Source organism: Anopheles nili, chromosome X, assembly GCF_943737925.1.
Source record: "Anopheles nili chromosome X, idAnoNiliSN_F5_01, whole genome shotgun sequence".
NCBI classification, from domain to species: Eukaryota; Metazoa; Arthropoda; class Insecta; order Diptera; family Culicidae; genus Anopheles; species Anopheles nili.
In genome coordinates this window covers 13,704,626-13,728,702 of record NC_071293.1, presented here as the reverse complement: position 1 = coordinate 13,728,702, position 24,077 = coordinate 13,704,626, and the positions used below count along the sequence as shown (strand labels likewise).

At 37.2% G+C, this 24,077-nt stretch overlaps 1 protein-coding gene across 1 annotated transcript in view; it reads right to left on the bottom strand.

Annotated features, from left to right (window-relative positions):
- Window positions 1-16,004: 16,004 nt before the first annotated feature.
- LOC128729027 (serine-rich adhesin for platelets-like) overlaps window positions 16,005-24,077 on the bottom strand; it is a 13,854-nt gene continuing 5,781 nt past the window's right edge. Inside the window, exons 2-9 of the mRNA XM_053822675.1 lie at window positions 22,878-24,077; window positions 22,249-22,424; window positions 21,416-22,131; window positions 20,817-21,181; window positions 20,493-20,525; window positions 20,006-20,291; window positions 17,380-17,503; window positions 16,005-17,285 (exon numbers count right to left, since the gene is read on the bottom strand). The exon at window positions 22,878-24,077 is cut by the window's right edge and continues 342 nt beyond it. Of these exons, the coding sequence (XP_053678650.1) occupies window positions 16,127-17,285; window positions 17,380-17,503; window positions 20,006-20,291; window positions 20,493-20,525; window positions 20,817-21,181; window positions 21,416-22,131; window positions 22,249-22,424; window positions 22,878-24,077 (4,059 nt within the window). The 3' untranslated portion in view covers window positions 16,005-16,126. The remainder of the gene's footprint in view (window positions 17,286-17,379; window positions 17,504-20,005; window positions 20,292-20,492; window positions 20,526-20,816; window positions 21,182-21,415; window positions 22,132-22,248; window positions 22,425-22,877) is intronic.

The following is a 24,077-nucleotide window of genomic DNA, read 5'->3' as shown; positions in this document are numbered from 1 at the left end:
CACAAACACATTTCACCATTTGGGGGGCTCGATAGCCGAAACGTTACGCTTGCGACACAAACACTTGATAGTATCGGCATCAAATCTCGTCTGAGCCTCACCCGTACGCAGGGCAGTCTATCCAGCTACGTGAAAATTCTAAATCATGACAGCCTTCGCTTAGCTTGGCAAGGCATGCCTCGGCCGTACACTGGTTGTTAAGCCAATTAAAGAAAAGAAGAAAGAACACCATTCTGTTCCAGCGTATATGGAATTGTGAATTCAATTTGTATTTTCTTTGTCTTACAAAAAATCAAAAATTGGCTACTCTTGAATTCTGTTCCGTTGTCAAATCGCAAACGAGATATTTTTGTTTAAAAACCAGCGGAAACCATGGCTAGGTATTCTTTAAATTTGTCGAAGGCTTCACTTTTCGCTTTGAGTAACAATACCATCGTAAACTTTCACACACCTGTACGAATCTCTCAACTCAACGACCAACTGCCACGTTACCCTACTGACGAAAGCCGAAGCTCTGTGGTAGCGGGATAGAGACAAAAGATGATTTTCTACCTACCCCTCACCGGTTTGAGTGATTTTGGGTGATTTTTCCCCGCCTGGCTGCACGAAGCGAACGAAATGGGCTAGATTTCTCCGCTTTGCACCTTCGCACCCTTGTGCGTGTGCATGTGTGCGGCTGCCAGCAGCGATTTGGGGTTTGTGTGCGCATTTCTCCAAATTCTAAGTCCGGCCGATGCGTCGGCGAAGAGAACTTAGCAAATTTGTGGATTGAAGCAAACGGCGAAGAGTACGGGTAAGTTAAAGAGAAAACTCAAACTGCCAGTGCGCAAGTGCTGTTCTTGGAGAAAGGTCGCATCATTGCAGAGGAAGCGTTACCGTAGAGGTAGGTTAAAAATCATCGCAATTGGAGTTTGATCTGTTTTCTAATACTTTCATTATCTTATTTCATGTTTGCTGCTGTTTGACGAGGATACTACTATGCAGGTTTATTATCCGTCGTTGTTTCATGTTTGCTCCTGTTTGACGAGAAAATTATGTCGCAGCATTTCACCACTAGAAATACTGGTGATAGATGTGAACTATATGTAATTGGCCATGCAGGCAAACAGTGCTACTGGACGATGAAGGCGTTTATTCCCCGTACACGCAGCTGAAAGACGCCACCGCAAACAAAATATAATGAAATATGAAAAAACGCAATAAAATGTACTGTATTCCCTCTTGTAGGTTCTTCCGTCTGCGCGTTTGTTCTGAAAGAGAGCGCAGCCGTAAGCGCGAGCGTAATTGCGCTCGAAGCTTGCGCTCGCGGCTTGCGTTCTCTCTGCCTTGAAAGAAACTGAACTGCAGAAATGAGAAATAGAAGCGAAGGGGAAAAGGGCCGAAGCACGCACGAGCGTTTCCGGCCGCGGTTGCAATTTTGACGACAAAACCGCAAATTTCAAGCCTTTTGAGAGCCTCCGTCGTGAGTTATTTTGAGTGATTCCTGGCAGCAGGGTAGCTTCGTCGGTGCACTCGTGTCCTGTCAGCAAGCCTCCTCTCACTGGGTTCTGCTCTAGCCTTGAAACAGGTACCCAAGCAACGGTGGAACTCACGAAATGTATGGGATACTCAAAATTTCGACTCGTCGAACAGCCTTCCCTGCCGACAACTCCGAGCCAAAATGGGCCCGAAGCTCGGATCTCTCGCTCTTTTACTACCTGTTTCACGTGATTTCTTTACCTGTGTGTGCGGTTTTGGCGGGTTTGTTTACATGTGTGGTGGTCGGCAGCACCGAGCGAGCGAATGACCCTGCCGACAAAATCAGTCAAAAAATCCCCTGAACAAACCCCGAACACTCCCTGTTCGGGCGACATCTGTTCAGGGTCGGTGTTCGGGCGGCTCGGTTCGGTCGGTTCGTTCGGTTCGTTCGGTTTTCTTGGTTTGTTCAGTTTGTTCTCATATTTTCATCGGTCTCTTCCCTTCTCAAAAGAGAGCGCGAACCGTGAGAGCAAAAATAGTATGCGCTTACGGCTGCGCTCTCTTTCAGAAAAAAACGCGCAGACCAGACAACGTACACATACATACATTTCACTTTAAGGAATACATTTCACTTTATTGTCTTCTTGAATTTCGGTTGTTCTTTTTACCAACGCCTTGGTTTTGGCAGCGTTGGTGTCTTTCAGCTGCGTGAACGGGGAAAAAACGCCATTGTCGCATAATAGCACTGTTTTCCGGCATCGTCCAGCTGCATGTAGCTCACGTCTATCAGTATTTCCAGCGGTGAAATGCTGTAACATAATTTACTCGTCAAACAGCAGCAGACATGAAACAAGATAATGAAATTATTATTAGAAACCAGTTAAGACTCCAACTGCGATGATTTTTAACCTACCTCAACGGTAATGCTTGCAAATCGACCTTCCGCTAGGAACAGCACTGGGATACTGGCAGTTGACGTTTTTTCTTGAACTTACCAGTACTCTTCGCCGGTTGCTTTGGTCCACAAATTTGCTAAGTTCGCTTCGCCGGCGTTTCGGCCAAGTTGGTTGGACGCGCATACTATAACATAATTATCTTGCGCTGATGCATACATTCAAAGATACAGCAAAACGACCGTTCAAACCAGAGAATTCGAGCGTCATTCGCTCGCTCGGTGCTGCCGACCACCACGCTGATATCGAAAACCGCACGCACATGTAAAGAAATCACGTGAAACAGGTAGTAAAAGAGCGAGAGATCCGAGCTTCGGGCCCATTTTGGCTCGGATTTGTCGGCAGGGGACGCTCGAATTCTCTGGTTTGAACCGTCGTTTTGCTGTATCTTTGAATGTATGCATCAGCGCAAGATAATTATGTTATAGTATGCGCGTCCAACCAACTTGGCCGAAACGCCGGCGAAGCGAACTTAGCAAATTTGTGGACCAAAGCAACCGGCGAAGAGTACTGGTAAGTTCAAGAAAAAACGTCAACTGCCAGTATCCCAGTGCTGTTCCTAGCGGAAGGTCGATTTGCAAGCATTACCGTTGAGGTAGGTTAAAAATCATCGCAGTTGGAGTCTTAACTGGTTTCTAATAATAATTTCATTATCTTGTTTCATGTCTGCTGCTGTTTGACGAGTAAATTATGTTACAGCATTTCACCGCTGGAAATACTGATAGACGTGAGCTACATGCAGCTGGACGATGCCGGAAAACAGTGCTATTATGCGACAATGGCGTTTTTTCCCCGTTCACGCAGCTGAAAGACACCAACGCTGCCAAAACCAAGGCGTTGGTAAAAAGAACAACCGAAATTCAAGAAGACAATAAAGTGAAATGTATTCCTTAAAGTGAAATGTATGTATGTGTACGTTGTCTGGTCTGCGCGTTTTTTTCTGAAAGAGAGCGCAGCCGTAAGCGCATACTATTTTTGCTCTCACGGTTCGCGCTCTCTTTTGAGAAGGGAAGAGACCGATGAAAATATGAGAACAAACTGAACAAACCAAGAAAACCGAACGAACCGAACGAACCGACCGAACCGAGCCGCCCGAACACCGACCCTGAACAGATGTCGCCCGAACAGGGAGTGTTCGGGGTTTGTTCAGGGGATTTTTTGACTGATTTTGTCGGCAGGGTTGTCAAACATCTCATCAGAAATATAACATTTCCGATTCTTGCTTTATAAGTCACTCGAAAATTCCCTCACGTCAGTTGAGCGCCGGCTGTCGAGGTGATCGGATGCACGTCATCCGGTGCAAAAAAAAAAATGCGTCATAAAATTCGATATGCTTCGCCTACCGATTTTGAGTAGGGGGGCGTTGCATTCTATAATTATTGTGTTCTTTCATTTTCGCTTCCTTCGCGATTTGGGTTCTTTCCCCCCGCCGTTGTGTACTGTCCCACATGCTTTGTCGATCCAGATCAGGGTACCGTCCGTTGCCACGTGCGCGCTGCTGGTGCTAGCTATGGAAGGGCAAATTTTATTTGTTAGTTTGAAGGAGCTGTGTTGAGACTTGAAAGAATACAGGGAACCGATGTCGATATGGCTGGTCGGGCTGGCGATGGGTCTTCAGCGTCGATGGGTTGAGCAATCTGGCTTCTTCAACCTTAAGAGGTATGCATTGCCTTTTGATGTACGTGTGGGCCAAGACCGATGACGGCGATGCATGCGTCCAAAAATAGATCTGGAGTGGGGATGGATTATAACGTATGTGAGCACATGATGTACGAATGCTTTCGTGCAATAGGCATATCTCACGCAGTGATTGTACATCGGGTGTAGATTCATATGGTAGATTGCATGCATCGTCTGCACCGGTGATAGGAAACAAGGGTGTTATTTTGTTTACTATCGTTTCATTGATACAAACCAAGGGAGTTAGATCAAGAATCCCAATTACGATATGGTTTGCGGTTAGCATTTCATACGTGTTTTGGTCTATGCCGCTGATAAAATATCATGCTCGTACCGTCATCATTGTCCACATGCGATCGCTGATCATAAAACAATAGATCACAAATGGAATAGCAGTAGAAATTGCTAGGGTACCGTCAACGTGGGCGAAAAAGGTAAGGGCAACTCAAACACAGGTAGAACGGCCTGCGCGGGGCGAGACCTAAATAAACAAGGGGTTCACCCTACGACAGCGCACAGCCGAATCAAAGAGCGCAACGCAAATGGCTTGCGAGAGCCAAACAGTGGGTTTATTCTCTGGAGCTGTTTTTACGCTCAGGTAAAATGCTCGTCGAATGGAGGGGGGCAACCACGGTCCATGTGCTAAACAAAACGGCATGCTATAAATCTTGTGCAGCGGTCTCGCTCGTGTTTTGACTGAATGGGACGCATAATTCTTTTACATGAGCCAGAATGATCGGCATGCTTGAAAATTTTTCTCAGTCGAAGAAATGAAACCCTTCGATTGTGTGACAAGGACGTGTATGAAAACTCCATGTATCAGAGGAGTTAAAATGCGCTCGAATCGGAAAGCGTCTTAGCTTACAGCCCGCATGTTTCTTGGGTAACGGATTAAACGACTCAAAACACCTCTCAGTGTATTATCAAAATGTGCGTGGTTTGGGATCGAAATCCACTGAGTTCTTTTTGAGCTCCACCTGCGCTGACTATGACATAATCATTCTGACTGAAACATGGCTAAATGACACTATTCCTTCACCGCTGCTTTTTGATGTCAGCTAATATGCGGTTTTCCGTACTTATCGGTCAGCCTCGAACAGCAAAAAATCTCTGGGCGGAGGTGTCCTTATCGCAGTGGCCTCGAGGCTTGATTCCATCCGATGCTCTGATCCGATACCTCTCACGGAGAGCCTCTGAGTGTGCGTGAAAGCATCTCATCAAAATATAATGATCGGCGCTATTTACGTGCCTCCGGATCGTTCAAATGATCTGGCAACAATTTACTCCTTCTGCTCCGAGCTTCGCCAAGTAAGAGAGAGATGGTCTCTCGTTCCGTTTGTCCTCATGGGTGACTTCAATCAACCTAACCTACGCTGGACTCCTACTCCTAGCTCGTTTCCTACTCTGGACTTTGCCAGCTCACGGTTTTCTCCTGCCTGCACTATGCTGTTCAACGAATTGCAGTTCTCCGGATTGATGCAGCTAAACTCGTCTGTTAATGGGCACGGCACCCTATTGGACCTAGTTTTCGCGTGCGATTTGTTCATTGATTACTCGGTATCAGTTGAGAGTAGCTTGGATCCGCTAATCGGGCTTGATAACTATCATCCCGCTTTGGTTCTCAAGGCTGTGGTGCCATATGCATCCGTTACCTGTACTCGAGCTTCTGCCTCTGCTTTGCCGCATCGCCGTTGGAACTTCCGTCGAGTTGATTTTGCTGGTCTAATGTCGTCTTTATTGAATGCTGACTGGAATGAAATCATGTCTGATGCAGACCTCAACGTGAATGTTGATTCTTTTACCCATACTGTTGTAGAACTCTTCGATGAGTTTGTTCACCAGTTTCGTGCTCTCAAGAAACCTCGCTGGGCGACCACTACTCTCAGCCGTTTAAAAAGCTACAAATCAGCTTTCTACAAAAGACTCCGTCGGAACGAGGAGCAGGCAGTGGAGGCAAAAATCTCTGGTGACCATGAGATTTGGTAGTCTCTGGTGACCATGAGATTTGCGATGCATTCGCAGCTCATTTTGCTTCTCAGTTCTCAAAAGATAACTTGGACCAACACAGCATTACTTGTGCCTTGGAGCCCATTTGCGAAGGAGTTTCCTTGCCCTTGCCGGTGTTTTCTGAAGATCAGGTCGGCTCGGATATCGACGATTTGAAAATTTCCTATGCGTTTGGGCCTGACGACATTCCCAGCGCTATAATCACAAACTGCAAGGAAGCTCTGATTCCAGTCTTGACGTCGCTATTCAACAAATCCTTGCAGTTGGAATGTTTCCCCAGCCGGTGGAAATCGTCTTGGATGTTTCCGGTATTCAAGAGAGGGGACCAAAGCTTATGCTTAAACTACCGCGGAATCTCCATGATATGCTCCTGTAGCAAACTGATCGAGCTCCTGGTTGCGAGATACTTCATGCATGGATTCAAGCACTTTCTAAGTATCGACCAACATGGATTCATGCCAAAGGTATGCAGGCTGACGCTATTTACATCGGCTTTCATACGGCTTTCGACTCAGTCAACCACGCTCTACTCCTAGCCAAGATGACTAAATATGGAGTAAACGTAGAGCTGGTGCGGTGGCTCAAGAGCCTTCTGACCGATAGACGCATATTGGTCAATATCGGTGATGCCTTCTCGCCTCCATTCTCGAACACATCTGGAGTGCCGCAGGGCAGCATACTGGGATCTTTCCTGTTTACAGTATTCATCAATGACATCACGTTATGGATTCCTGGCGCATCAAACCTGCTGTATGCTCACGACTTGAAAATTTTCTCGCATGTGCAAGGATTCGACGACTGCCAGAGATTGCAACAGTGTCTTGACCGTCTCCATTCGTGGTGCGCGACTAATCGTTTATTCATTAATGTCAACAAGTGTTGTGTTCTATCTTTTTCAGGGAAATAATCTTTTGTCACGTTTAACTACCTTCTGTCAGAAACCTTAATTCCTCGTGCTGTCCAAGTTAGAGATCTCGTGTTTTACTTGACCAGAAATTAGTCTTGACGTACCGCTTTGACTATATTGTCTCAAAAGCTCTTCGTTCTCTAGGCTTTATTTTAAGAGTCTCCAAAGAGTTCTCAAACAACCTATTCACTGTTAAAAACCTTTACTGCACTCTCGTGATACCTATTTTAGAATTTGCTAGTGTTGTCTGGTCTCCCATTCACCAGCAGCACATCAACAGACTTGAGCTTATTCAAAGACGAGTAACGAAAATTATGTTTAACCGAATGACTTGGGCTAATAGGGTCAACAAGGCCAACTATAAAACGAGGTGCCTTCTTTTCGGCATGGAGTCGCTTGAGCACAGACGAAAAATGGTCAAATGTATGTTTTTGTTCAAATTATGAAACGGCAACATCGATGCTCCCTCTATCTTAACTAAGATTAATCTCACGGCTCCTAGCAGAACGCTGAGATCCAGACAGTTGTTTGCGGTTGACTTCCGGCGTAGAGAGTACGGTACCATTGACCCTATGGTTCAAATGGCTAGGGACTTTAATGAGATGTGTCATGTTATCGACTTCAACTACTCAACGTTCAGTGTCAAAATGCGTCTACGTGCACTTTACGGCTTGTGATTTATGTGCTTATTTATTTGCGTCTCTTTACTTCACGTCTTGTTTGTTATGTATTATTTTGCTAAGCATAGTTTGCTTGTTCTGTCTTGTAGGCCACTTGAGTCAGAAGAGTTATTACTAATAAATAAATAAATAAATAAATAAATAAATAAACTTACTCCAATCATCGATAAATGTAATAAAATATTTTTCACCATCAATACCAACTGGATCAATGTCTGAATGTATAAGTTCCAATACTCTGTTAGAATGCCTTCTTACACTTTTAACAATTTGTTTTCGAGAAAGTTCACCAGCAACGCACGATTCACAGACAAACTTTTCATTGTTTTATTGCGAACATGTTTGTAATTCGATAACCAAGATGGTCGCATACGTTGCGTCAATCCTTCTGCCACGACGGAAACGAAACCGTTTGTGCCATATCGCTAAATCTATTGAAATTTTTCCGCACGAATACTGACATGAGCCTGCTCGGCTACACTTTTCGTTAATGTCAGTTCATTAAATTTTCCTGACGGTTTCCACTAGCAATCAATTCGAAAACCCGTTTGATTAGGACTCTACCTTCATTGAACGTCACAGTATATCCAACTAATTCCAATTTTCGCACAGATAGCAGATAGCACACGTGCATTTAGTATGTAAAGTATGTTTTCGAGGGTTATAGGTATCGACCTCTCACAAACTGAGGAGACTAGTTTTACATCAACTTTTTGCTCGGCAACTATATTCTCACTTTCTTCTGCTACAGCATTTGTCTTTGGGTGCTGCATTGGAATCAGGCTACCCAATAAGCTTTGATCGTTTGTCAAATGTTCCGATGAACCCGAATCAACAATCCAAATCACCATTCGTGATTTTCTGGGAGTCACATCACTACCGACAAAAGAAACACTAGCACCACCTTGAATTTCACCAAAATTGGGCTGTTGTTTTGTTTTCCCTCGATATGTTTTGTATTTTTCTGGACAGTCCCCTACTTTGTGGTCTTTTTTCTTACACCCTAAACTCCGCAACTGTTTCTTTTGTAGCTGTCTACTATGCTATGTAATACTATGTATTCTTTGTTTGATTGAAAGGCGGCTGGCTCTGATCGTTCTTAATTCTTCGAACTTTCGATGCTGTTACTTGTTTCTTCATCTAGTAAACGTGACTATGCCAAATCCAACGATAGCTGATCAAAAAGCATTGTTTCCAGAATCGAAACTATTGTCGAATATTCTGATCTTAGCGATAACAGTAAACTGCATACAAAATCCTCTTTTTCAATAGAGGCTCCCGTTGCTCTGTATTCACACACTAATTTGTCGTACACCAGAAAATGTTTGGTTAAAGAAGAATTGCTTTGTTTTAGAAACATTATCATTCTTCTTACACACAATCTGCTGGCCAAACTTTTACGCTCGAATACTTTTTAAAGCGAAACCCATATTTCTTTGGACGTTTTACATTCCTGTATATACTCCAAGCGCGTGTCATTGATTCGCGAAATCAATAACGGTTTGCTCTTCTTGTCCTTTTGAACTGGTTCGTCAGAACTTTCCTTAGTCCTTAGTCAAGCACGAACGATATTCTGAATTTCCAAGAAAGATAATTCGTCGCAACGAATAACGGAAACAAAACCATATAGTGGATGTCCATGTTTTCTACAGGAAAGTAAACCAAATGTTACTACACTATCCGAGTTTTGCTCCGCTTTGCCTCTTTCTCCAATTTTATCAATCAATTTATTAATTCAATTTTATAAAGAACTGTGTCCACCTCACAGCGTAATAATGTTAAGACTTTGAACTTATTGTTGATCACAGCACAAGGCTGGACTGGGCCTATAATCTAAAGAACTTGACTTCCGAAAAGACGACACCTCTGCTGTAGACGACACCAGTTGTAGTTTAGAACACGACTGACTGTATTTAGAGTTCTTATGCGGTATATTTACAAGAAATTGAATAATTTCAATAGAGAAAGATGAGCTAAACGAAATAGAAAACCAGCTAAGATGAAACTAAGAATTGAGGGAAAATAATGAATACAAAGAAATAAAAAGGATGACGATTTAAGTATGAAAGCATTCGTGAAAATGCCTCTCAATATTCCCTTAAACTATGTCGACCCGAATGAAATTGGGTATATCAGCTAAAGATTCAATTTTCTTCATACCACCAAGCTGTTTTAGGGCCTGATAAGCAAGATAGTAATAGAAAGCTCATCAAATGAGAAAACTTTTCATACATGGGAAATAACAAGTAAGTTACGATATCCTTTTTAAAATCCACAAGAAAATCGCAATTGCAAAAAACTTGGCTTGCGAGAAAACGTAATTAATTTGTTTAACCCTAATTTTGGATCATATCATGCAAGAATATGCCGTCATTAAGATTGAAATATATTTTGCATTTAAGAGATCGTTAAAAATATTATCGTTGATCGTTAAACACATTTCAAAACTGAATGTCGCGCAAGCTTTGAACAGATTGCAATTGCAAAAATATTATGCAAAAATAAATTTCAGAAAATATCCCTCAATTGTTTCGTTGACTCCATTTTTTATCATTACATTTCACTAAATTGCTACGCTTGGTATCAAATTAATGCTAATAATAAATATGTGAGCTGAATTCATTTCAATATTTTGCATTAAATTTATAATTTGCTTTATTGTTTAAATTTTGTTTTATAAATTTTTATTTTCTTTATCTATCAAGCTTTACAATTTTGTCCCATATTTTAATTATTCTTCAATTTCAGATTTGTAGTATTCGATACATGATGTTATCTCTGAATGATTGGTTTGTTTGTTTCAACGGTAAGCTATTTAGTTGTTTATATTATTCACGCCATTTTCAAAATCTTTCCTGACTCGTTCGTTATTTCGAAAAATTTTACGGATCTAATTTACTACTGTGCGGATATTTGATACAACTACTTTGTGTGTTTATCAGGTGACATATTTCAAACAATTGAGATCCTTACATCTGATCGTCTTACAAGGAGCAAAAAATAACTTTATTTTTTGCACATCGTTTGCCATGAGTTTACATATTTACAAAGCATGTATATACATATATAATGATTTATATATATATATATATATATATATATATATATATATATATATATATATATATGTATATATATATATATATATATATATATATATATATATATATAAATATATATATATATATATATTTTTTTTTGATATACTCTGTCCTACCAAGAAAGACAACCGTAACTCCATGTTTTGTCAATTTTGAGTTTTTGTTATTTTTGGACTTTGTGAACTAAGATCTACCTTGTGTCAAAAGCGTTAAGCGAAATTTGAACGTAAAACAGGTAAATTCAACAAACCGTTTTACCGTAACTCCACGCGACAGCGGTGTGTGGCAAGACAGCCGTAAACGCCACTGCCAAGCAAAACAACCGTAAGTCCAGTGGATCGGTGGATCTACAACGCTGCTGCTTAGGACTCGCCGGGCAGGCGGACCACGTGGATTTTGCTCGACGACATGTGAAAGGGACGGGGTTAGGCGGCAAGGGATGGAAAGGGTTAGAGTCAACCCAGAGTTCAGTTGAATGGGATTGCAGTCGATAAACAAACATTTTGGTAAAAGTTATAACATTACTGCGTTGCATTTAAGTTGTCTTCGGCTTTGTACAATATCTTTTACTCTCGATTTACACACAGGTAAGCTAATTTGATTTGATAATTTTAAGGGTTACAACAGACCAATTTTTGACAAATATTGGTCTTTGGGGAAAAAGGAACAAGAAATGTTTGTTTCGTTCAATATTTACATCGGAATAGTCAGAAGGCGGTGTGGGAAGGATGATAACAAATGCCAGCCATTTAGTCAAAAAAATTTTCTAGACGAAAAGGTAGAAAAACTCGAAGTTTGCAGAGTTTTTTCTTGAGTACCTAGGGGTACAAACAGAGCAACGATAATATAATTGCTCGAGTTATGAAAAATATTCAGGCTTCAGGTGTGCTTTCGTCATCAGGACAACGGGGACAAGCCCCAAAACCAAAAACTGACCGCGACCTGAATTGAACGCGCATGTGGAATCATTTAAACCAAGCGATTTAGACTAAGCGAATCATTAAGATTTGCGAGTTAATATTGAGGACTGAGATTGGTTTGATGTGAGCGAAAACAAAAGATAAATGCATAAATCGTTTCAAGTTTAGCAATAATTTCGATTTATTGAACCTAAAATGTATTTGTTTCCTTTTGTACGCGTTTTTTGTATTCAAAGTTGCGCTTAATACGCCAGTTTAAATAAAAAACCTTTTGTATGAGTCTTTTATTGTATTCAAAGCTATGCTGTAAAAGTAAGTACTCTGTGGCATTTATCGACATGTACAAGCAAAGGGATTGTAATTCAATTTAGATTACGGTTGTTTAAAAAAAAACATAACTTCTTTGGTTATAAAGAACATATGCCGCTTCCTCGACTCTAATATTCTTTTTTACAACCCATAAAACATTTATTTAGAAACAAAAAATAATTCATGTATCAAAAAAATTAACAAAAAAAAACAACAAAATACAAAATAACGTCTCATTCGTTGTAAATTTTAAGCGTTACAAAATTCAATATGAAGAGAAAAAACGCGATAAAATAAAACTATTGAAATTATATTCCTTATTCAAGATATTAAAACTGATAACCGAAAGTTTGCGAAGATATTTGGAATTGAATAACGCTCGTGATGGTCTTTACGGTTTTCTTGTGTTGTACAACCCCGTTGATTTCATGCCAGTTACTAAGCAAAACAACCATAAGCGCCCTTTCGGGGCTTTTTTCAAATGATAGACGATTTTCTTAAACGCCATTCTGTGGAGCACCTAAAATGCATTAGAAAGCATTCAGTTTAACTATGTCGTCGCGACAAGTCACGAGTAATCCATGCGAATCGCGAAAAACAGAAAAACGCGGATTCCCACGCTTTTGCTTAAGTGGAGTAACGGTTGTCTTACTTTGTAGGCTAGTATATATATATATATATATATATATATATATATATATATATATATATATATATATATATATATATATATATATATATATATATATATATATATATATATATATATATATATATATATATATATATATATATGTATATATATATATATATATATATATATATATATATATATATATATATATATAAATATATATATATATATATATATATATATATATATATATATATATATATATATATATATATATATATATATATATATATATATATATATATATAAATATATATATATATATATATATATATATATATATATATTTATATATATATATATATATATATATATATATATATATATATATATATATATATATATATATATATATATATATTTATTTATATATATAAATATAAATATATATATATATATATATATATATATATATATATATATATATATATATATATATATATATATATATATATATATTTATATACATATATATACATATATATTTATATACATATATATCAATATCGCATTGAAATTGAAAAAAATAATTGTTTAATTATATTTCATAGTACATTTTATTTCTTTATACTGATAAATTTATTTGTGTTTTAATCTAAAGATTTTACACATTCTATATAATATTTTTACTACAGCTTTTTTAATTTGTTTGATGTCCTGTTGTTACCAACATCACGTGTCTTTACCCGAAGGCACTAGCCTGCCCAGTTTTTATTTTTAATACGTATCCGGTGTACTTTTTTCTTAACGTCAAGTTTTGCAGTTTTGTTACAAGAAAAATCTCTTATATACACAAATCACATAATGAACCTGTACATAAAACTACATACAAATAAATAAACTGCTGATCTCTATTGATTAAGGAAAATAAATTAGAACTTTTGCAGTTTTGCTTGTTCAGCAGCCATATTTATGGAAAGTAAGAAAAAACGCAGCAAGAATGTTATGTTTTTCGAGCAGCATCCAAGCATCACATACGCTAATAAGCTGAGTTGTAACTCAAATTGCAGCTCAAGCTGCAAATTAACTAATTACAAATTGCTTATTCAAAAGACAATGTTAACACATTAATTGCGTATATCTGGAACAAATTATTGATGGCAAAATAAATAACATTAAGTCAACTTACTCAATCTCTTCGCAAGTAGTTGTGCATTCATCTTTTTTCGTTTCAGTTTTATTTTTAGTTTTATTTATTTTCTATAGGTTCTGAGTGAATATTTTCGATAAATGAAAGTATTTTTGTTACACGTGGGACAAGAAAGCCTGTACTTATTTGTAAAATCAGTTTTTTTTCTAGCATTTGAACAGAGTATTAGCATCGCAACCTGAAACGCTCACATATGTATACGTTTAAATACGTAAATACATGCATCCATATTTTGAGTATCGTTTATCAGCATTTAGAGTGTTGTACTGTTACACATGTAAAACACATTTGCAAGGATAGTAAGAGCATTATGCGTTTGATCTCTAATTTTTTTGTCATTCGACAGTAAACTAGTTTTTCCAATCAATCTATTAGAATCTAATTCTAATAAGCAAACCAATGCATTTACGTTTGAAATCCCAACATTACGTAGAAAAATCGGCACACATGCATCAAATTGATTAAGATACGAGCACGTAGGTGTATTGAATCATGGATTAAGCTTCCTACTATCAAAACAACAATATTTCCAATTTATCATTTTTATGATAATTGGTTGTTTTTGCAATATGTATATGTTTGGGAACAAAAATTTAGGTATTTTCAATTGCTTGATCATCCCGTTTACCTACATTTCAGAACTAGTTATGATTGTGGTGCTTTATTTCTCCAAAAAGAAAATTATTTATTTTAATAATAATCACGAAAATGTGTTGTGCATGTTGCAACTGTATTATATATTGGTGTGTTTAAACAATCAAAATTAATTACCCTACATAGGAAAACAAGTTTTATTATATAATTAGCAAATGAATTGTTGTAAAAATGGAGAAGGCAGTATAATAATTGTTCAATTTGCAGCAGTAGCGTAAGCGATGTTGACAAAAAATTGAAATATGAATAGGTTTTTTTATTGACAGGGCTATACCGTCTAGTTTTCAAGAATATTCTCTTCTATGGGTACTATAAATTTAAACTAATTCTTATGGATGAATGTGAATAATCATATTACTTGTATTTTCCAAGATTCTCTATGAAATAACAATCTTAAATCTAGCAGGGCGTTGGCCATGTAGCTTTCTGCAACAGAAAAATCTTGCTTGGATGGTGCGTTTTCGACATACATCACGGATATAAAAAGTTCTCTTTGTTAGACATAAACATAAAATAATATGTTTCTGTTGTAAAACAACAAAATGTAATTTAGTACATTAGTATTAATTTTTTTCATTTTGAATCATATAATTTATGTGTATCATTATCAATTTTTGATGATATAATGAGTATATAGAGCAGTATTGTGTATCACTGTAATTTCATTTCATTTAATTTAAATGATTCTTCTATGCTCAGATCAATATGACATAAGTGTAATGTTGTTTGTGCCTGTGATATTAAATATTTGAAAATTGTCAGATTAAAAAAATGTGGCGTTTAAACTGGTGCTTAAAATATGCATACCGTTTTGCCTTTCTACGATCAGTCACGCACTTGCTGCTAGATGATTATGCTCTTTCCTTGCAAGACATGTTGTATTAGTTTCATTGTTGTCAGTCTTTCTGGCCATTAGAACCCCACGTGTTTTCATCCGTAAAAACAAACGAACCTGTATCGCTTATTTTGTTGGCTTGATTCCCATGGCGTAAATTTTGATACTTATAACATGGAAATTTGGCGCTAGGTTCTATCGTTTGGTGGTTCGTTTGATCCTCAATGGTCCCAAATTGTAATGAAGAACAAAGTAATCGAGGAATTAAAAACCAAGATAAAAATATATAGTTTTTGAAACACCAGCAACGCATAGTAAAATGATGACCGTCATCAATTTTTTTCTTAAGTTCTTTCGTGATGCCAAGCGTACTGCTCGTAGACATTGTTTAAAACTCGAGAATCCATTAAAGATTGATGAAAATACACTTTGTACCCCAGACATCAAATGCGCGACATCGCTTACTCAGAGTTTAAATTATCTTGCTTTAAAAATGCGTTAACCACGTTTATTATTTTATTTTCGTTTCGTATTTGGGATTATTATTTATGTTTGAAAGATAGTTGAACTGATGATGTACTTACTCATATATGTACATGGGAAAATGTTTCGTCACCAGTCAATCTGACTATTCCTCGTTCATTATAATAATGCATGGAGCTATCACGGTATTAAAGAGAAACGAGTTAATGTTGATTCCGCAACAATAATTACCATCGATACGAGTCAAAATTGTTTAGCATTTATTGTGCACTATTGAATCACTGCCAATAAACTATCATCGAATTTGGCAGATGTCGTCTTTCTTATGCAATTCAACAGATAGAGATGAGACAGAGGAAGGAAGAGTTGCTGGGGAAGTTTGAGCACTCCCAACACCAGATCCTCCATTACCGTTAAGGCTAGAAATACCTACTGTTCCGGAGCCACTTAGTGTAGATGTTGAGAGTGGCGCTTTCATGGATGTACCAGAATGAACCGAAATCGTTGCGTTAGGAGCTCCCGAATTGGGCCCAGAAGGAATACATGCATTAGAACCACCGCCGGAAGGTATTCCAGAAGATAGACGAAGATGTGATGTTGGCAGCTGCTGCTGGGCAGGTGGTACTGGGCTTGATCCTTTACCACGAAAATGAGCCGCTGTCTGAGCCGCATATATTAACGATGCTTTAGCCTCTTCTGCTCTATAAGCATCAATCAATGGATTGTAACGAAGTGGATGATGGAGTGGATCAAGACGATATTCGCGAAAAGGATCTGGACCCCAAGAGCCATGAGGCGAGAAGTGTGTTGGCAGTCCTATTGACGGTGGTAGCATAGAGCGCGATAAGTGACTTCCAGGTAACATGTGGCTTGCTGGATGTCGACTTGCAATATAAGGATGTGGCATCATTGACGTATGATAACGTGGATCACTAGCAGCAGCAGCAGCAGCCGCTACGTGGCTGCGCAGAAGTATTTCGTCATCTTTTCGAGGTTCCTCTTTTATTCGAACGTCTAAATCAATACCGTTACGCTGTGGTGAACGGTCACGGCTGACGGGAACGGCAGCATTGGCTGCGGCCACAGCAGCAGCTTTTGATTCACGGTGCTGTTGATGTAATAGCCTTTCGCGTTCCATTTCTCGTCGTTCCATATCCCGACGTTCTTTTTCTTTACGTTCTCGTTCACGCTCACGTTCTCTTTCACGATCACGCTCCTGCTGTTCTTTGCGTAATTTTTCTTCACGTTCTCTCTCACGTTGTTTCTCACGTTCCTCTCGTTCTCGTCGTTGTCGATCACGCTCCCGTTCTTCACGTTCTCGCTGGCGATCACGTTCTTCGGCATCACGACGGACGGATTCAGCTACCATGTTCGGATCTTGTTTAATGGGTGCCCATGATCCAGTTGTCGGTTGGGATCCTGATGAATAACTTCCAACAGTACGGCTTAGGGCACTACTGGTTCATAACAAAACAATAAAAATAAAAACAAATGATTGATATGACATACTTAACGATTAACATGTCCTGAACACATGAAAAAACCTACCTACGCCACGGATCATGTAAAGATCCTGAGATCTGTGATCCGATGGGAATATCGCGAGAAAAAGGTGAGAGGCTGCTGAAGGGCGAACCAGCATATGATGTGTAGCGAGCAAAGGGTGAAACTCCTAAAAAATACAAAACACATATCAATAGGAATATTTTCATTCCAAGATGCTTTTTTGAATTGAGGAATCATCATTGTGAGCTACTAAGCTTGTAAGCTTGCTTCACCGCACGTAGGGGGACAAGGGCGGCCATCAGTCCCATTTTTTTATTTGCTTGTGCTAAATTTGATATTGCCTATTGAAAGTTAGATAGTAAACTAAGAAAATTTCGAAATTACAGACTTCTAGCGTTTATATCTTCGATGATACAAAGCACTAAAGTAACTACAATTCAACTGACTATTTTAATAATATTTTGTGACGTAAATTAGGTTAATTATACATCATTAGAAACAAACATAAGTCTACTTTTGAATAAAAATAAAACAAAAATTAAATTTTTTATAAAATTACATTTTTTGACCTATAACCAAATAAAATTCCAAAAAAATCACGTTTTTCAACTTTGGTAATGAAGAACAAAAATGTTTAATATTGTTTATTCCCCATTTTTTCCTAAAAAGTACTTTAACAAATCCTTATGAAATGGTGAAACGCTCCGGTACCACTTTGAACCGCAAATATGTTTCAAACGAATTTGAAATTATTTAGTATACGCACTAGTACCAAACATAGCGAACATGACTGTACAATATTGACGAGAAAGAGCCGTACTAACGAAGCACTGAGCTGTATTAAAAGCATCAATGCTTGAAATGTAAATTATTCAATGTAAACAAAGTATTTTTAAACCTATCTGTAAAATATTTTACAAAATTGACATTTACCTTTACACCACTGTTATGCAATGATGTTCAGAGAAGGGTGCAGAAAAAATCAACTTAAAAAGAATGTTAATTTGTATCGAAAAGTATCAGTTTCCTTTGCTCTTTTTTAAAATAACATTTTCTTTAATATTTAACGAAGTGCATATGTACAGTTTGTTGTTTAATCAACAACATAACTTTTTGAATATTCCATTAGTCATACCACTGCATAAATTCTTATGACTGATATGATAAATATGATATATAAATATAAATATATATATATATATATATATATATATATATATATAATATATATATATATATATATATATATATATATATATATATATATATATATATATGTATATATATATATATATAAATATATATCTATATGTATATGTATATATACATATATATATATATATATATATATATATATATATATATATATATAGTATATATATATATATATATATATATATATATATATATATATATATATATATATATATATATATATATATGTATAAACATATATATATATATATATATATATATATATATATATATATATATATATATATATATATATATATATATATATATATATATATATATATATATATATATATACTTTGCTGTTACAGACACTAGATATCACTAAGCGTCGAAATGTAATGACTTTTCCTCTAGCAAACATAAAATGAGAATATGTTATTGTACTATCAAATATTGATTTCACGGAGTACAAACATAATAATTTGAAAACAAGTTACTAAGAGTGAAGCTATTCATATCTTTTGATTGATTAATTTATCCATACAAGCTAATATTTTATTCAATGTTGATTTTATTTTTGCATTCAACGAATATTGCAATTTTAAGGTGGATGTGCATTTATCTAATACTTTAACTTGAATTAGATACAATACACAAAAAAGTACATAATATAATCACCTATGCACACCTTTACTTTATTGGAATTTGTATATGAAGTACAAAAATACGATTATAATACCAAAAATAAGAGAATATCATATGACATATAAATAACCGCATGCAAATAATTTTTTAGGAATTTTTTTTTAGTTTTCTTTGTATTTTTTAGACGATTACAGCGTTCAATAAGTTTAGGACTCAAATTCTAAGCAATAATCATTGTCAATAACACTATGACTTATTAGAGTTGGTGCAAAATACACTTGAAACAAGGAAAAACTGTGCACAGTGCCGCCCTTTGGATGTCCAAAGCATAAAAAAATGCTTAGTTTAATTATAAAAGCGCTTTGATATCTATTTTGTTGTCAGTTGTTGCTTAATTATGCCAAAAGAAATAAGTACGACCGCGGTTTGTTTCGGACTGCTTCTTGTATATAAATAAATACATATATATATATGAATATATATATATATATATATATATATATATATATATATATATATATATATATATATATATATATATATATATATATATATATATATAAATATATATATATATATATATATATATATATATATATATATATATATATATATATATATATATATATATATATATATATATATATATATATATATATATATATATATATATATATATATATATATATATATATATATATATATATATGTATACATATATTTATATGTATGTGTAAGTAAATAATTTAGAAAAATACGACAATAGCGCCCATTTCAAAAAACTGAACTTAACTTTAACGACAAAATCTGACAAAAATTCATTTACCTATGTGACTTGCTGGTGAGCTCATGAAACTGGGCGGCAATGGGTTGGATTCATATGGACCTGGCCGCCCTGGAAGACCTACTGGTGGAAAGGTAGACGATGGCATGTCATGTACACGTCCATGGTTTCCCGCGTTGCTTGATGTTGTAGGATACATGTGAGATGGTGGTCGTAGCATATCTGAAGCTGCCTTAATAGATGCTGCTTTATCAGGATTTTGCTTTGCTTGATGATGATAAATTTCCCATGCGATCCGTACATGCATAGCATTCCATTTTCCAGTTTTCTAAGTGCGAAAGAAAATGTTTAATGAATATTGTTAGAAAAAGATGAAATTTAATCTGAAAACTAATTCATAGGCTCGTATATATGAAATTATAAAAAGATCCTTGTACTAACACGGATTGCGTAGAATCAAGAGATAAGTTTAGGTTTTTAAACAAAATTATAGTTCAAAATCTATAACGTTGCAATAGTTTCTACCTACCTTTTTGTTAGGATCAATCGGAGGGGTCTGTTGCTGTTGATTATAAAAACAAATCGTATGATTTAATTGTGATTGGTGCCAGCAAACGTAATGGTGAGAACAAAATAAACAAAGTATCGAATAAGGAACAACGACTAAGGAAATACAAGGTTTTTTACGTACAAACGTGGAAAATGCTATATATATATATATATATATATATATATATATATATATATATATATATATATATATATATATATATATATATATATATATATATATATATATATATATATATATATATATATATACATTACACATAAAGGAACGGAACAAATTTACCTTTGGTACAAACGATTGAAGATGGCTCGTTGGCACGAATTGCGTTGGCCCACTTAAACCGGGATGTAGAAGACTCGGAGGATATCCTGGGTAAGATGCGATTCCAAGTCCAGTACGATAGAAAGGAGAATCAACGGCACCGATTTTAGGCACATCTTTGAATAATGGTGGTGGAAATAGAGCCGGTGTCCCAACGGTAGGTCCGGTAATCAAAGATTGATGTTGATGTAGATGAGTGTGCTGATGTTGGTGATGGTGCAGCTCTTGACGCAGGTATGAAGGTCCAGTTGATACAGCCGTCAACCCACTGCGATCCAAAAATCGATTGTCGAGTTCACGGCGCAACAAATCCGCTTGTTCGGACACTGAAAAATATATCCATGAAAATCGATAGTATTAAAATAATAAATAAATAAAAAAAAATACACACACACACACACACAGATATATATATATATATATATATATATATATATATATATATATATATATATATATATATATATATATATATATATATATATATATATATATATATATATATATATAGATACATATATATATATATATATAAGTATAATTTACAATGTTTCTGTTACCTTTAGTGGAGAAGAGAGATTCAGCTGAAAACGGATGCGGTTGTGTTATGGATAGTGTCTGTGTTCCGCCAACAACAGGTGTTGCAACACTTGGTGTGTACAGAATAGTGTTCGCAGGAGTAGAAAGAGAAACAGTCGTTGACATTGGAATGGAAGCGGAATACGCTGGTATTGACGCCGGGGACAAATCGGTAGCAGATGAGAATCCACTGCAAGAAGATGGTGGTGGTGTTGGCCGAGTATGATGATGATGCTGTTGTTGGGTTTTAGCCCCGGATGCAGACGAGGATGAATTGTTATGTATACTAGTTGTAACAGTAGCACTGGAGCTAGATATCGTTACAGTAGGTTGACTGTTTGAGACTACATTTGGTAACCATTCTGAAGCAACGACTACTCCTCCCACACTGCTTGACGAAGATGGTGCAGGGGAAGAAGACATTATGCTGCCGCCGATTGCAAGAGATGTTCTGGGATGAGTAAGACTTGAAGATACTGTCGAAATGGCAGCGGATACCACGTTTAAACAAGGCATGTATGTTACAACACCACCGACAATCGCACTGGTAGTTGACAATGCTGGATTAATTCCCAAAGGCCCTGCTCCAGTACATGAACCAATGCTTGTAGAAGAACCTGCAACCGCTAGGCCACCTCCACTTGATGAAAGGATAGTAGGACCAGGTGTAGAGCGTGACAAACTACTTGCAATATTGCTGTAATTGGATAAAAAATAAGTTAGTTATATTATGAATAGAAATAAAAGGTATAATAAAGAATGAAAGAGAAAAAAAGAGAGAAGGACACGACACAGAAACAAAACGAATGCCTACCTGTAACCTTCTTTTTCTCTATTTGGACTATGACCTCTTGGTGATTGCGAGCGAACAGAAACAATTATATTGCCACCACCGCCAACATTGCTGTTGATGCTGGTGGTAATAGAAGGTTGTGGGAGTGATTGCTCACTTATGCTACCACTCTCAATCGCACCGCTATTGCTACTACCCTGAGCATGTTGGGTCGAGAGTGATGGTGATTTTGAAGAGCTAGGTAAACCTGGCAGATGAGAATAGGAGGATGGCACAGTGCTCCCACAGGAGATAAGGCTCGATGTTGGAGATAGTCCGCTGACTACGAGAGAATGGTGATGATGTCCAACAAGTAGTGATGCTCTATCAGAACCAGCACTAGTTGTGCTCGAGTGTGTTGATACAAGATGATGGTAAGCAGCTGGTAGTATTGGTGGTGATGTTGATGGTGGTGGTGGAGGCGGCGGTGACGGTGGTGACGATGATGGTGGAGGAGGTGGTTGCTGTACTCCATTTCCACTGCCATGAGTAGAGACAATAGGTAACACTGATGGTGCTTTATTTACCGATGCATGTGTTTCGTCCCTATGTGATGAATGTGTTGTCTGTTGAGCTGTAGTAACTATCTCAGAACCAATGGTCGTTCTTACTAGCAGTGAGTTTGAAGTTCCACTAGTTCCACCAATATTTGAAGATGTTATGCCCTTCGTAGTAGATGTGCAAGTTAAAGACAAGGAGATATTGCTTGAACATGAGATTGTGTTGAGAGTGACCGGAAGCACCTTTTGATGATTTGCGATAGAAGAAACAGTTGTGGCTATAGCCGCACTTGACTGTTGCTGAACCAACGGTGAAAGATCACGATCGTTAGATTTACGACCAGAACCAGAGCTATTGTTTGCAGAACCAGCTATCAATGATGCTGGGAATCGTGCATCCATCAGGCCGAGGCCCATGAGTGTATGAGGAATAGGAGTCAGGGCTGGATGCAATCGAGGAGACAAATTTGGCGAGGTAACCGATGAAGGTAAGTAAGGATTATGTGGAAAATTGCCATACGGTGAGTAGAGCGGATAACCAGGATATGCGCGAAAGTGTGGAGATAACGTACTCAGTCCATTTGTCATGATCATGGATGGATGAGCAGCAGCAGTAACTGCAGCAACCACAGGCGTTGTGTAGCTTCCGTTATTAACGTTGACGGAGGGAACAGTCGATGCAGTTAGTGTATTCAATGTTCCACTATGAAGCATCGCAGATTGGATGTTACAAGGCATGTTTCCTGCGGTAGATATTGCTTCTGTTACAACCGTTGTGGAAGAAGTCAATGCAGAAGTAGTAACATGCAGCGGGAGATCGATTTCATTTTTTCCGGTTGGCTCTGCGAGTTTTAGCGGAGGAGAATTATGAGACGAAGGCACGGACAGTGAGGAAAACTTTCCGTTGCCATTGCTATTCATGCTTTTACCATTGTTGGTTCCGGAGATAACGTCTATGTTACTTGATATATTCTCGTTTAAGCTCACATTAGCTTGTTGATGGTGCGAATTACTGGGCTCGTCCTTGTTGTTTGTTCCAAGACTATTTGAATGATTTGTGACTACTGATAATGGAGGCAAATGTGTTTTTGAACTGCATAATCCATTTGATCCAGCAGAAATATTCAGAAATACTGATTTATGAGAACTATCATGTGAAGACGTTACTGATATTAAACTTCCAGACAAGTCATCATTTGCATGTTGTTGATGCTGATGCCGTATTAGGAGATGTTTCTGTTGTTGCTTTGCTGAAGGTTGAACAGATATTGGTGTTGGTGGCATTAAATTACTATCGGCAAGAGAAGAAGT